General features: G+C 46.8%; 1 protein-coding gene across 5 annotated transcripts; it reads left to right on the top strand.

Moving 5' to 3' along the window:
• The first annotated feature begins 167 nt into the window (after window positions 1-167).
• On the top strand, window positions 168-7,034 carry ccnb3 (cyclin B3). Of its 5 annotated transcripts, none has more exons than XM_035520067.2 (12): window positions 168-317; window positions 604-686; window positions 771-854; window positions 1,445-1,548; window positions 1,727-1,847; window positions 1,958-2,056; window positions 2,165-2,257; window positions 2,488-2,625; window positions 2,734-2,889; window positions 5,331-5,480; window positions 6,126-6,256; window positions 6,557-7,034. In XM_035520067.2, the coding sequence occupies exons 2-12, from the start codon at window positions 612-614 to the stop codon at window positions 6,621-6,623; spliced, it is 1,218 nt and encodes a 405-aa protein (XP_035375960.1). In that variant the 5' UTR covers window positions 168-317; window positions 604-611; the 3' UTR covers window positions 6,624-7,034. The 5 variants fall into 5 exon arrangements, with proteins under 5 accessions (XP_035375960.1, XP_035375959.1, XP_026882253.2 ...); XM_035520066.2 differs by having other exon boundaries at window positions 5,301-5,480; XM_027026452.3 differs by having other exon boundaries at window positions 168-322; window positions 5,301-5,480.
• The last annotated feature ends 6,672 nt before the right edge of the window (window positions 7,035-13,706 follow it).

Below are 13,706 nucleotides of genomic sequence, written 5' to 3'. Positions count from 1 at the left end.
TTGACTCATCTTCCGTATTGAAATGCGGTCAGCATCTTTCCCCCCCTATTGGTTGCTAGGTTTTTTTTTGAAAATTCTACTATCCCCGCCCCTAACAACGGCATCTTAGACAGGCGCTCATTGGTTTACAGGTTGGCGCTCTTGACCAATAACAACACGTGCGCAGGTTTTGGGACGCGCGCTACTAACAAAACGTGAATTGGTGCAACAAATGTGCGCTTCAAGATATTTTGCAGAAGCGTAAATTGTCCGTATTTATATTAGCTCGCTGATAGAGCTGAGTTCAGTAATACGGAGGAACTGTATCAGTTCACAAGGTAAGGTAAGGTAAGATAGCATCTGCCACCTTTTGTTTTCCTGCTAGCTCACCCTAGCTGGAAGCAACCGTCTGCAGCTGCTGCTTGGTGTGGCTCGCTTTGAGCGGGCAGCTTCGTCCCGGGCTAATGAGCTGGCCGGCTGTACACTGTTTCACTGTTGCAAGACTAGCTAGCGGCATTTGTGCACGTTCGTAACAGCATATTGCTTTACGTATACGTAACTATATGAATCTAGCTAGCTAGAGATAGCTAGGTTAGGTCAGCTAACAAACCTCGGCCTTTTCAGGAAAAAAGATGCCATTTTCGAGAGGCAAAAAGCCCACGACCAGCAAGATCCCCAAACTAGGCGCCAGAAGTTCGGAGAATCAGGTAGACGCTCCTTATTCTTCCGGTTAAAGCCCGTATTTTATTGCTCGTTGTTGTGGTTTAGTGTAAAACCCGTGTGTGCTACAGGCGGACATCTCTCAGGCCAAGCGATCATCCTCTCCGCCTCAGGGAGCTCCCAGGAAGAGGACCGCGTTTATTGATATCACTAATGTGAGTGACACGCCAGCAGCTCTTGGCTAGTGTGTGCTGCATGCATGCTTTATCCTGTTCATCTGCTTGACCAGGCTGTCTCTCAGTGTTCTTTGACTCTTCAGTTTGATGGTGATGAGGAAGGTGTCAGGCGAGTAAGTGCTGAATGTGTGTGTGTGTGTGTGTGTGTGTGTGTGTGTGTGTGTGTGTGTGTGTGTGTGTGTGCGTGCGTGCGCGTGCACCAGTGTACAATAATATATCTTGCTTTTATTACCAAGGGTGTGTTTGAGTCGGGTGGTGGGTTAGTCTATGTCCTTTTTAACTTTCGTGACAGGAGTGCACAGTATGTATTCACTCAATTGAGATGGTTCATCCCTTGGTGAACCTGAATTTCATTGAAAAGGTGTTTTCAAATGCTATTCACCATGATGGCCTAATATCTATTTTGAGCCTGGTGTCTTCTGTTCTGGTCCTTGTTCTTTCTTGTGTGACATTTAACATAGTAAAAGCAGAGCTCACAGGTAAAGCTCAGGGTTCTTAGGCCTGCACCTAGGAAGATCTTAAGAAGTAGAACTCAACATCCTAACACACCAAGTCTCCTTGTGCTTTAGGCTCACAAGCTCGAGCTTAGCAACCCTATAAAGAAGAAAGATCTGATCAAGAAGGTGCAGAAGAAAACCTCAGTGGCTGCCAAGAATGAAGCCAACCTAAAGAAGTAAGGATTTTACAGCTAATTTGCACAACACCTAAAGGTTATGAAGTGGAGAACCTGTTTACTTTTGCTTGTTTGTCTTCCATCCCCTGTGTGAGGCAGCGACCCCTCACGTTACTGTACTAATGTAACCTAATGTCTTCTGCGTAATTACTAATGTAATCTTTCATTGGGTCCCAAGGTCTGCCTCAGTGAGTTCCGAGGACAAGCCAGTGGTGGCGGAGAGCGAAGTGTCCCTGGCGGAGAAACCAGAGGAGCCCGTTTCCGGTCCTCCCTTCCTGCCACGTCTCCTGCCACCTGAGGTAAGTCCGGAGAAAACTACTTTTGGAAGTGTGCGAAAAGCTCAGAGAGATGAAGAAATTCTAGCTTTATTTGAGAACATTTGAAACGTCAAGTTTTTTTGCATCCACAGATACCCCCAGAGTTTGACATCGACTCTGATACTTCAAATGACTGCACATACACGCCAGAATACGCCAAAGACATTTTTGACTACCTCAAGAACAGAGAAGTGTGTTGTTGTTGTTGTTGTTGTTGTTGTTGTTTTCATTTGCTCAGAGTAGCGTAGAACAGCCACGTCGTGTGTTGCATGTCTTAAACTGAACCCGTCGTTGTCCAGGAGAAACATGTCTTGCACGACTACATGGGCAGCCAGGCGGGCCTGAACCAGAACATGAGAGCTGTCTTGGTGGACTGGCTGGTGGAGGTGCAGGTGGGTGGAAGTTGCAGTGGCGGTGGAGTGTATTGGTCCACCTCCACTACGGTGGGGCAGGGCTGCGCGGGACATCGGCTGGCTGAAAACCCTCACAGAGACCACCACACTTTGGCTCTTTTGGCATTTCTGCTGTGCTGTTTTACATTCCATAAAATCCCGTTTACGGTTCAACAGATTTTGCCCTGTATTCTCAATCCCTGGCGCTCCGTCCCTCTTTCTCTCTGTAGGAGAATTTCGAGCTGAATCACGAGACGCTTTACCTAGCGGTGAAGATAACCGATCACTACCTGGCTGTGGTCCAGGCCAGCAGAGAGTCCCTCCAGCTCATTGGCTCCACGGCCATGCTTCTCGCCTGCAAGTTTGAGGTGAGGCGGCCTGCTTCAGTTTTTCTGTCACAGCGTTTGTTTTGTGCCAGGTCCTGCAAGATAAATGACAAACTATACCCACGTGCCCTTTTGGACTTCCTGTTTCAGGAGCGGCTACCCCCATGTGTTGACGACTTCCTGTACATCTGTGATGATGCGTACAAGCGCTCTCAGCTCATTGCCATGGAAATGAGCATCTTGCATGCACTCAGTTTTGACATCAACATCCCCGTGGCTTACCGCTTCCTGCGCCGCTACGCCAAGGTGAGTGCGACAGGGGAGGGTCACGGGCAGCCCCCCCGACACACAGCAGCGGGGCTTGCATGTGCGGGAGTGTTCCCTACCCTGGACGAGAAACAACATGGATCACAGTTCTTTGTTGGCACGATTTAGTTGTTTTGAGAGCATGTGGGAATGAACTCTCTTAGCATCCCTATGCAATGTAGAAAGATTGTCGTGCGCAATCATTCCATTCAGGTAAGTGCTTTGTTTATTTTTATGTTATGAATGTTATGCAGTAGCTTGCGATAATCGGCAGATGAAATTAAATACAATGAAAATGGCAAACTTTTTTTTTTTTTTCTTTTTTTTCTTCTTTTTTTTAAAATAGAAAAGTGCAGAATAGTTTTGAGATTTTGGCCCTGGCACCATGTTGGCGGAAAACCTCTAATGGAGAGCCTTCGGAGGTACGCCTGCTTCCAGTGTCTGGCTTGCATGAACATGGTGAAGTGCAGCGGGGCTTGGGCCTGTCGAGTGTGGACACTCCTGTCAGCGAGTTTTGGCTGAGCAGTTGTTGGTGTCCTGTGTGTGGGCAGTCGCTCTCTGGAGAGATGTGGCCAGGCACGCATGAGAACGGGGCGAGAGGAGGCGGGGCAGGGGTGGAGGCAGCCATGCTCCCTCACGCCTCCGCCCACGTTGCGAGCGGAGCAGGCGTGCCTGCTCCGTCCCCTGACCCTGCGTCTCCCGCGGGTGTGCGTTAAAATCCGCACAGCGGGGTTCTCTTTATTCTCGGAATAAAGCATGATCTCTCCGCTTCCTGCCGCTTCCTTGCTGAACGGGGAATGTGCAGCAGATATGGTAACTGTACAGAAGCCCCTTTTTATGGCTGAAGACGGCTTTTCTGCAGCCTTGCGCGTATTATGCGTTTTCCGTCCATGGGCGGCAGGGGGGAAGACGCGCATCTCTGTGTGCGGCAGGTTCTGAATTGTGAGTTTAACTCCCTGCTCAGAGAGGCAAGACTGCAGTGGGACTCGGATCTCAGCAGCCTGTGGGGAGGCGCAGGCCAGGCCAGACCTGCGCTAACCAGAGCAGAACAGCCTCTCCTAACCCTCCTCTGAGGGAAACCCAAGGGGGGAGTGTGGGTGGCAGGCAGGGTCCTTAATTCAGTGTGTGTTCAGGAGCGGGTGGGGCTGCGTGCACCTGTGTGTAGGCCTGTGACAGTAATATCACTGTGTGGTTGTGATTTTTTTATTTTTTTGAGCTTACTGGGAACGTTTTTGTTTGCAACAGTGGAATCTGAAATCTGTGCACTTCATGAGCTGCGTTGAGGCAGATGAACTGAGCCTGAGCAGAGAAGCATCTTTCCTGAGTCAGTGCAGGGACACACAAGGATAGACTGTGTACACCTTACTGCGGTTAGGCACCTTCTTTGATCAGCTCATTTACGAGTGTATTTCTTGCTTTCTGAAGCAAGCTGATAATGACTGTGAGCTGTCGGTATTCTGCTCTAATTCATGAACCATGCTGGTCTTTTTATAGTGGAGTCTGGCCTTTCTGTGGAGCCGGGGCGTCCTCGGCTCTAGAGAGCTGTGCTGCACTGTGCGTTGCTGTTTGACTTTGCTATGCTGCTGGCGTAGTGTTGCGGCGTGGCGTAATCAGACAAAACAGCTGCTGGAATGTTGTATTTACTGCATTATTAGGCCTATTTATTTAACAAATGGCTCCATGTTTCTTAGTTGTCACAAACTCTTAACAAAAATGGGGAATAACATTCCTTGCTTACCAAAAGTGAGGAATGACTTCTGTGCAGTTTTATTCAAAGCTCATCAGGTCCAGGCAGGATTTCTAACACACACACCCAGACAGACAGACAGACAGACGCGCACACCCACACAGGCAGGATGGCACCATGGCTGTTTTCCTTGCAGCATATTAACTTTAAATAACACAGTGAAGCACGCTAGGTAAATAAGCCCCTTCGGCCATGTTTCTCCTGTCCTCAGGGCTGCACAGCGGTTTTAAAATGGGCTATTTAAACCAAACCTGGGTGCAAAAGAGCGAGAGGTGAAATGCACGTGTCTGACAGAGCCTCCCCTCCCTGCCAATGTGCTGAATTAACTGGGGAATCGGCCGTTATAGGCGGTGCTCCAGTGCTGTTATTGACTCAGGGCAGTGTAATTATCACTCAATAATCATGTTCCGCGGTACAACTCAGAATGCAGGTGTGCACTGATTTCCTTAACTAATGTGACTAGTATCCCCACACTGCGCCCAACACCCAGCATTTGAACAGACTCGCAAGTACTGACTTTAGGTTTGTAATATACTCCCGTTAAAACAAAAGAACTCCAGAATAGTTTTTAATTGCATTAACTTGCGTAACGGTTAATCATTAGGTGAAATGTTGCGCTGCTGACAGGGGTGTGTCTGTGTTTAAATGCCGTCATGTGCGTCAGGACTGCTGTGCGTTCGTGTCCTGTGTGCAGTGTGTGAACGCTGGGATGGACACACTCACGCTGGCGCGTTTCGTGTGTGAGCTCAGCTTGATGGACATGTGCTTCGTCCCCGTGCGAGGTTCACTGCTGGCCTCTGCCTGCCTGCTGATTGCCCTGGTGACCAAGGACCTTGGAGGATGGGTGAGTGAGTGTGTCTGTGGCACCTGCCTGTTCTCCAGAAACACACACACACACTGAGAGCCATTAAAAGGCCCATAGAACACACCCACTGCAGTAAGACTATAACGCTTATGCTCCAGCCTGGCTACAGTATTCATCACTTCTCTGCGGACTGGACTTGCTGATACAGAACTGAATTAGGCTGGACCTAATAAACTCTCTTCCATTAACCACTGTGAAGCGTTTATGTATGCTAATGCCTGGCTCCCAACTCTGAGACAAACTTGCACAGCACTCTGTCATTAAATTATTAGCTTCTTAGTAACAGTTAAGACATTCAATGGTGGCAAAGTATTTTGTTGTTTTTTGAAGTTCATTGCTAAGTACAGCGTGGTCTTGTGTTAGAATTAAAGGTGAAATCACCTGGTCTGCAGTAAAAGCTCATTTTAGAAGCCTGAAAGGGTACACACACACACACACACACACACACACACACCCTGTTTGATGTCGAAATAGAAAGCCCATTTATTACACTGGCAGTTTGTTAGCGGTCTAAAATGCTTTGCCAGCTTAAGGTAACAAGACCCAAAAGCCTGGGGGAAGCAGGCGGCCCCGTTGTGCCTGACGGCCCTGGTGACGCACGCGCTGTCTCCCGTCTCCCGCCAGAGCGAATGTCTGCAGTTTCACTCGGGCTACCGTGCAGAAGACCTGGGGCCCGTCGCACGCCACCTGCACCGCATGCTGAGCAGCACGCCCGACGCCAAGCTGGCCACCATCCGCAGCAAGTACTCCCACAAGTAAGCCCCGCCCCCATCCTGAGGTTTACCGGTGCGGTGTGTTCGGATGGCTGGGACCGAGTCGGTGCGTTAGGAGAGTGCGAAGTTCACCGAGCCCCAAGGCCGTGACGTTTTCCTCCACACGCGGGTCCCTTTTGGTTTATAATTTGGCTTTCCCTGCTCCCTTCCAGATGTTTTGAAATTTGAGGTGTCTGAGCAGCGCAGCAGTTCATTCGTATTTGAACGCTCCCGGTCGACAGCTGCCGTGTCGCCTCAGATCTTCTCCCTCATGTTTAAATATCCCCTTGGTTCTCTTGGCAGGGTTTTCTTTGAAGTCGCTCTGATACCCACGCTGAGCTTGGACAAGCTGGAGACGTTTTTGAAGTGAGCCAAAGCCAAAGAATCTTATTGCTAATGTAAATATTTGTATTTAATATTGTACATCATAAAGTTTGTTGTGGTGTTTGTGGTTACAGAACGAGTGTATTTTACAGTTTATGCTTTAAAGAATTATAAATGCAGTTGAAGACAAGTTTGCAGGAAAAAAAATGGTATAATGTGTAACCTCAGCAAGATCAAATGCAAGGACATGTTACAGAAACCTCTTCTAATGCTGCAGTACATTAATGACAATTGTTTTACAATTATAAACAATGTTCTTAAAGTCTTATTTTCAATATTAAACCATGTAACCTATACATGTCTGTAAATATTGGTTATATTTGTATTAATTGTTTTACAAGTCTGTAAAATTACAATTTTTAATGCATAGCATTTAATTAAAATTAATATTTCTTAACTCTGTAGTGGTGTTTATTTGAAAATTAAAAATGAACCACACTGGTAAATAAAAGTATTTCTAGATTTCAGTTCCAGAGATTGACCACTAGAGGACAGCCTGTTTGCTAATGAAATGTTAGGCCGTTTGACCTCACTGATTATAGAGATTTACCTCAAACTTCGGCTGTAAACACTGCACTTTTGATTATGTACCTGCTGGCAGTCTCACAAACATTTACTTGTTCGTTAAGATGGAATGACTACTTCCAGCTCCTGTTGTTTGCTGGTGGACACACTCTGCCCCAGCTCCCTGCCCCGACCCTGCTAATCAGCGTTCTGCAGTCCATGATTACACGGCTCAGGAGTGCAGGGAGCCGCCACACGCCGGCCCAATCCATTATAGCCCACAGCGCGGTGCCTCCCGTTTGTACTCTGCTCTCGGATCAGTGTCGTGGCTCTTCCCCAGCAGTACGACTCGCGGTGGCCGCAGAGAGAGCTGGCCAGAGATCAGTAAAGTGGGTCCTGATTTGCCCGTCGTTACAGCTCACACACGGCTCTGGCTGCTTTGATCTCCGCAATTATATGCCTCGTTTGCGTTTGGTATTCAAACGGGCAGCTGGTTGGCGTGCACGCTGCTGACCTCTTTACTGGCTGGCAACTGGGACGTTGAATGTCGTACTACTTGCCTTGCGATGACCACGAAGCACGGCTGGAGAGAGCGAGCCTAGCTGCAAGGAGAGGTTTGTGCACTTTTGACAGCAGCACCTCATCCTGTCGTGTATTTTGCCAACAACCGTCTGATCTTAATAGCATCTGCCCTCGAGTCGGGTGACCTCTTACGCTAAATTGATTCGTTTCGTGCACTGTTCCGGTTCTCACATGATAAACCTTTGCTTGTTCTTATCTTGTCTAGAACAGCCAGTGCATACCAATCCAATTCCTGTTATTTACGCAGGGGCTCCCTGGGGTACAAATCATCTTCTTTATAATTAATGTCTATTGTACACCCATTTTAAACAGAAATCCAAAGAGAGAAGCACCGCGGGAGATAAATGGAGAGAATTCCTTTATATGACAGTGTGCTTGTGTGGAGAGGACCAGACAAACTGTTACGCGGGACTGTTTTTGTAAGAGGTTAGTTTGTAAAAGGAAAAAACCAACCTGTTTGGATCGGTGCAACATGGTGGTATACTGAGGCTTTTGTTATACTAATGGATCTGTAATGCATGATTTGTTAGCTCCATTAGTTTGTTTAGCAGTGTAGAAGTCTCCCGTCTGTTTGATTGAGCGTGTGGTCTGCGGAGGAAGCAGTAACTTTTAGGTGATGCAACAGTCATCCATTACGCAGCGTCCATTATGGCACTGTGCGGTCTGCAGCTCCAGGGCGGTGTGGGATGCGCGGTGTGGTCATCCACTTCTCTACTCAACCTTTCTCTGGCGCTCTCATTCTGCAAGGATGGGGTCATCTGTACAGTTATCCTTGGTGGTTGGAAGAAAATGGGGAATTGCTTGCCAAGCGTGACTGCCTTGCACCTTTAGGCATACGGGCGGGGTGCATGACTGGTGTGTGTTAGGCAGGTGTTAGCACGCGTGCTTTCTCTCTAAACATAGGACAGTATCAGACTCTTGAAGTCATGTCAACTCAAGGCAATATAAAGTTTCAGACTCAAGACAACTGAAGCCGAAAGGCACTACTGTCCAGTAGTGATTTGCCTTACCCTTTCTCCTTTTAACTTGGAACAGTCTTTTGTCTTAACTAGCTAACCAAATATTTCTGAACCCTTTGGAATGATCTGGATTTCGACCCTAATGACTTGAGCGCTATGATCTGATATGGAGCAAAATTCCTCACCACTGTGCAAGTCTGATAATCAGCTGATGAGAGTTTAGTTCACATTACTGCTGAACAGTATTATGGTTGACTACATTTTCCCCCACCAATAACCCTGACTGCTTAAATCATTTGTTCAGTAAAGATAAGATGAAACGTTGTTAGTTGCATGTTAAATAAGACTTAATTTATTTATTATAACTTAAATGAATATCACATTTAAGATACTGTTCATATGGAAATCCAGATTATTAAAAATTCAGTGGTGGGGGGGGGGGGGCACCTTTTCCTATAACACGGTGGACCAACATACATTATGGTTCCTTAAGAGTCGATTAGAGATGGCTCTGTCATTGTTCACATTTTAATGTGTGTTTCACCTTCAGAAACGTTTTGTGAGCACTGAAGCATAGCAGCCAGTGTGGGCATAAGGTGTGTGCATAAGGCACTTCTAATGCCTCACAGGGAGCGTAGCTTGTTCGTGTCGCGGCGCGTCTTCCACAACGGCAGGGCAGATGGGACTGGGTTTGGCGGGCTGCGATGGCGTGTGCAGGCTGTACTGCTAATCAGCTCCCGCGGCCCCTCCGCTGGAGAGTGGGCGGCCAAACGATGAGTAAACAATGCGTTAATTGTTAACGGTTGTAGTGCAGGGGAGCGGGGCGGTGTTGCATTGGCACCACCCACCACTCCCACACTGCGGAGAATTAACAACACCGAGGATCATTGCCTGGTGGAGATCACGGGGAATCTAAATGGGTTGGGGTGTGTGTGTGTGTGTGTGTGTGTGTGTGGAGATCATTACTCAGGGAGTTCTCACCCTTTTCACGTACACTAATCAATGTCCCAGACAATCCCCCTAATGGGATACCATTAATGAATTTCCTAAAACATTGCGTGCAACATGTCCCTGTTTCCCACTTTTATGTCTTGAGTCATAGCGCATTGACAATCTTGTATCACAGTTGCAGTGCCTTTTAACACCCAATTTGATGCCCGTTCAGATAGGTTAGACACCTATCTAGACCTGTACTGTTTTCACCATGACCCACCCAATGCACCCATTCCATATGACTTGCTGTTTTGCGAACATTTATCCCCTGAGAAAATGAGTACCCCCACCTCCAGCCTTCCATTCCTTCATATAAACCGCTGGTTATCGGGCCTCCGTTATCTGTGGGGCTCCCTGCTAGGATGCCTCATCGCCTGCCATGCCCAGCAACACCACCCACAGCTAAAGGGAATATTAAGCACTGAAAGGAAGCATCCACACACCACCAGCCCTGATCGCCTCCTAGGCAACGTTAGATGGTGCATACGATAGTGACTGCCTCGTGTCTGCCTCTGGGAAAGGATGAAGACGATAGCCGAGCTGCTTTTAAAATTGAGCGGAGGAGGGGAGCGTGTGTGTGAATGTTTCTCGGTCTCTCTCTTGTCAAAGCGCTGGAAACGTTGATGTTTGCTCGGGGTCGGAAGACGTGGTTCTTGTCTGAGACGCGTCCTGGTATCCCCTAATGCCCTGTGGGTGCTGCACTCTCCTCATCCGACTCACATGTGCATACCGAACGTGAAGGAGGCAGCAGCTCTCTCCTACGGTCGGGGTTGGGGGTCTTCCCACTTCCTCCTCTCTGGGTTCGTAGTTTTGTGCTTTTTGTGTTTCTCGGTTTTTGGCTTTGCCTTGCTCTCTTTCTCACTCCGTGACCTTTCCTCCTGGTCTCGGACCTGCGTTTATTACAGGTCGTTTCTCTGACCTCTCTTTCACACTCTGGTTCCTCGTCATTTTCTTTCCAGCGTTCACTGTCGGAAAAGGGGCCATTTCCCAAGCTTTCCTGACAACAGCTTCAGGCTGCCATTCTGAAACTGGCAATGTTTTACAATAAGCGTTTTTTTAAAAGGTCTTTTCACCGGCAAAAACTTTCACCAAACATGCGTCTCCTCGACAAGATTCAAGCGCCTCCGGTCCTTTGTAGCGCCGCCTTTTTGAAGGTTAAGCCGTCGTGTCATCATCTTATCCTTGACTCTCTCTCTCTCGTTCCATCTCTCTACTTAGTCTTCCTGCGGTGTTATTGTGGTTTTTCAGTTCAATAGTGCTGCATCTGTCCATCTATCCATTAAGCCTCCATCCACAACAGCATCAATTAGACAGAGAGGAGAGGAGAGAGTGAGGGTGCGAGAGAGAGAGGAGAGAGTGAGGGTGCGAGAGAGAGAGAGAGAGAGAGAGAGAGAGAGAGAGAGAGAGAGAGAGAGAGAGAGAGAGAGAGCGCGCGAGAGCAAACAGCTGACCAGCAGAGGGCGCCACTACTGATGTGTTAGTCATCAGGGCGGTCCATGCAGCAATGCAGAAAGAACTCTAAATGACAGAAAGGGAGTCGAGAAGAAAACACAGACATTACGTGCATGGAACGTCTCGTTTTTAAAATGAATTTGTGATTATTAATTTAGAAGAATGTACATTTTATTTAGTAATGCTGGTGGTATGTTGACGTATGTCCTGTGTCACTGGGTTATGATGTGGGCGGAGTGAAAAAATCTAATAAGGTGAATAAATCAATGCATAGAGTGTCCGGGAAAATGAAACAGATGAGCTTAAGATAATAGCAGGACAGAAGGTGCAGGGTTGTGTGTGGGGGGGCTTGGGATCAAAAGACGAAACAGGAAGAGAATGATGAGTAAAAAAGAGAGAGACAAGAGGACAGAGTGAGACAGGACGGAGTAAGAGGACATGAGTGAGACAGGACGGAGTAAGAGGACATGAGTGAGACAGGATGGAGTAAGGACAGAGTGAGACAGGATGGAGTAAGAGGACAGAGTGAGACAGGATGGAGTTAGAGGACAGAGTGAGACAGGACGGAGTTAGAGGACAGAGTGAGACAGGACGGAGTTAGAGGACAGAGTGAGACAGGATGGAGTAAGGACAGAGTGAGACAGGATGGAGTAAGAGGACATGAGTGAGACAGGACGGAGTAAGAGGACAGAGTGAGACAGGATGGAGTAAGGACAGAGTGAGACAGGATGGAGTAAGGACAGAGTGAGACAGGACGGAGTAAGAGGACAGAGTGAGACAGGACGGAGTAAGGACAGTGAGACAGGACGGAGTAAGAGGACAGAGTGAGACAGGACGGAGTAAGAGGACATGAGTGAGACAGGACGGAGTAAGGACAGAGTGAGACAGGACGGAGTAAGAGGACAGAGTGAGACAGGACGGAGTAAGAGGACAGAGTGAGACAGGATGGAGTAAGAGGACAGAGTGAGACAGGACGGAGTAAGAGGACAGAGTGAGACAGGACGGAGTAAGAGGACAGAGTGAGACAGGACGGAGTAAGAGGACAGAGTGAGGCAGGACGGAGTAAGAGGACAGAGTGAGACAGGACGGAGTAAGGTTGATGATGAGCTCTTTGAGACATATCCTATATCTTTCATATTTGAATTCATTCATTAACATATAATTTAATAGAATATTATATAGTTTAGCACAGGTGTAATGGAACGACACTGTGCTAAAATATTATATCTCGGTTATGATTAAAATGTAAACATACAATTACCAACCCATTGTGTATACATTTATGACACCCTTGGTAAAGAGAAACAAAATAAACAGTGCAAACTGCTGTGTTATGAGCTGATCTTACAATACAACCTTTCAGTGACATAAAATTACTCAATGCAGACGTTTTGCAAAAACATGTATTACACTAACTGGAATCCCCAGACGTTCTTATGAACTAATTGAGTTGACATATTGGAGACTGAGATTGATGCCATTCTAGGCTATGGACCATTCCACACAGTGAGCTCCCCCAAAGCCTCCACATCATTACCTTCTGTGGAAAAATTACTAACTGGTTACAGTAGATGTCTATGGAAATAATATCTCCCCCCCCCAACCCCACCCACCACAAAAAAAAACAAAAAACAAAACACAGGTACCTCAAAAATTCTGCTATGTCTCATTTTCTTGTAATAATATTGATTATTGTGGAAAATAAATTTCATGTATAATTGTCTATTTAAAATGTTTGATGTCATTACAAGTTAACATTCTTGCTACCTAATTAAATATGATAAATATTGTGTGCAGCCTACATCACCATGTGTAGCCACACCCATTTTTGTAGATCCTTTGAAGTAACTCGCTGCATGAATAATCTTTTTTAACATATCCATTATTCTTATTCAAGTAACTGCTTAGATCACTACTTTAACTTCTTCTGACATTATTATTAAAGTAACCACTTTGAATACCCACTTCTGTCAATAAAAACTAATAATGCAAAGCAAGGCGGATGTGTTTCCAGGGAGACATACTCCCTAAAGATCCCATTTAAATGACTGCTGTCATTGCATACTGGGATCACAGAGTACCCCAGATCATAATAGCTAGACGTTTGGTTTACATTGGAACGAGATTCTGCGTAGACAGATTTTTGGCATCAGAAATTAGAGGTCAGGCAAAAAATTACCCCCCCCCCCCCCCCCACTAATACCCACTGTGAAGCATGGTGTGGAGTGACTCAACCCCCCACCCCCCTCTTAAAACCCATGGCATGGAGTTAAATCAGAGTTCACCAGTCAGGACCAAGGTCTTAGAAGGATTTAGAAAGAGTTTGGCTACAGGAACGTTCTCACATCACTTTTTATTTGATCATCCACTTGAGAGCATTTTTTCCCCTTTTGAATAAATGTACCTAATTGAAAGGTTGAATTTCTCTCCTCTGCTCCGTAACCCCAAGACGATAACTGACAGACCTGTTTTGTTCTGGAGGCTGCTGTCCAGACACCAAGGGCAAGGACAGAAGAAATATTAGGCTGTATTATTCAGGTTATTCAGGTGGAACTTTAATGTTAGAAAGATACACACAT

Source organism: Electrophorus electricus, chromosome 13 (genome assembly GCF_041902795.1).
Source record: "Electrophorus electricus isolate QZ-2024a chromosome 13, ASM4190279v1, whole genome shotgun sequence".
Taxonomy (NCBI): Eukaryota; Metazoa; Chordata; class Actinopteri; order Gymnotiformes; family Gymnotidae; genus Electrophorus; species Electrophorus electricus.
Note: the sequence above shows the minus strand (reverse complement) of the source record. Positions and strands in the feature narration are given on the sequence as shown.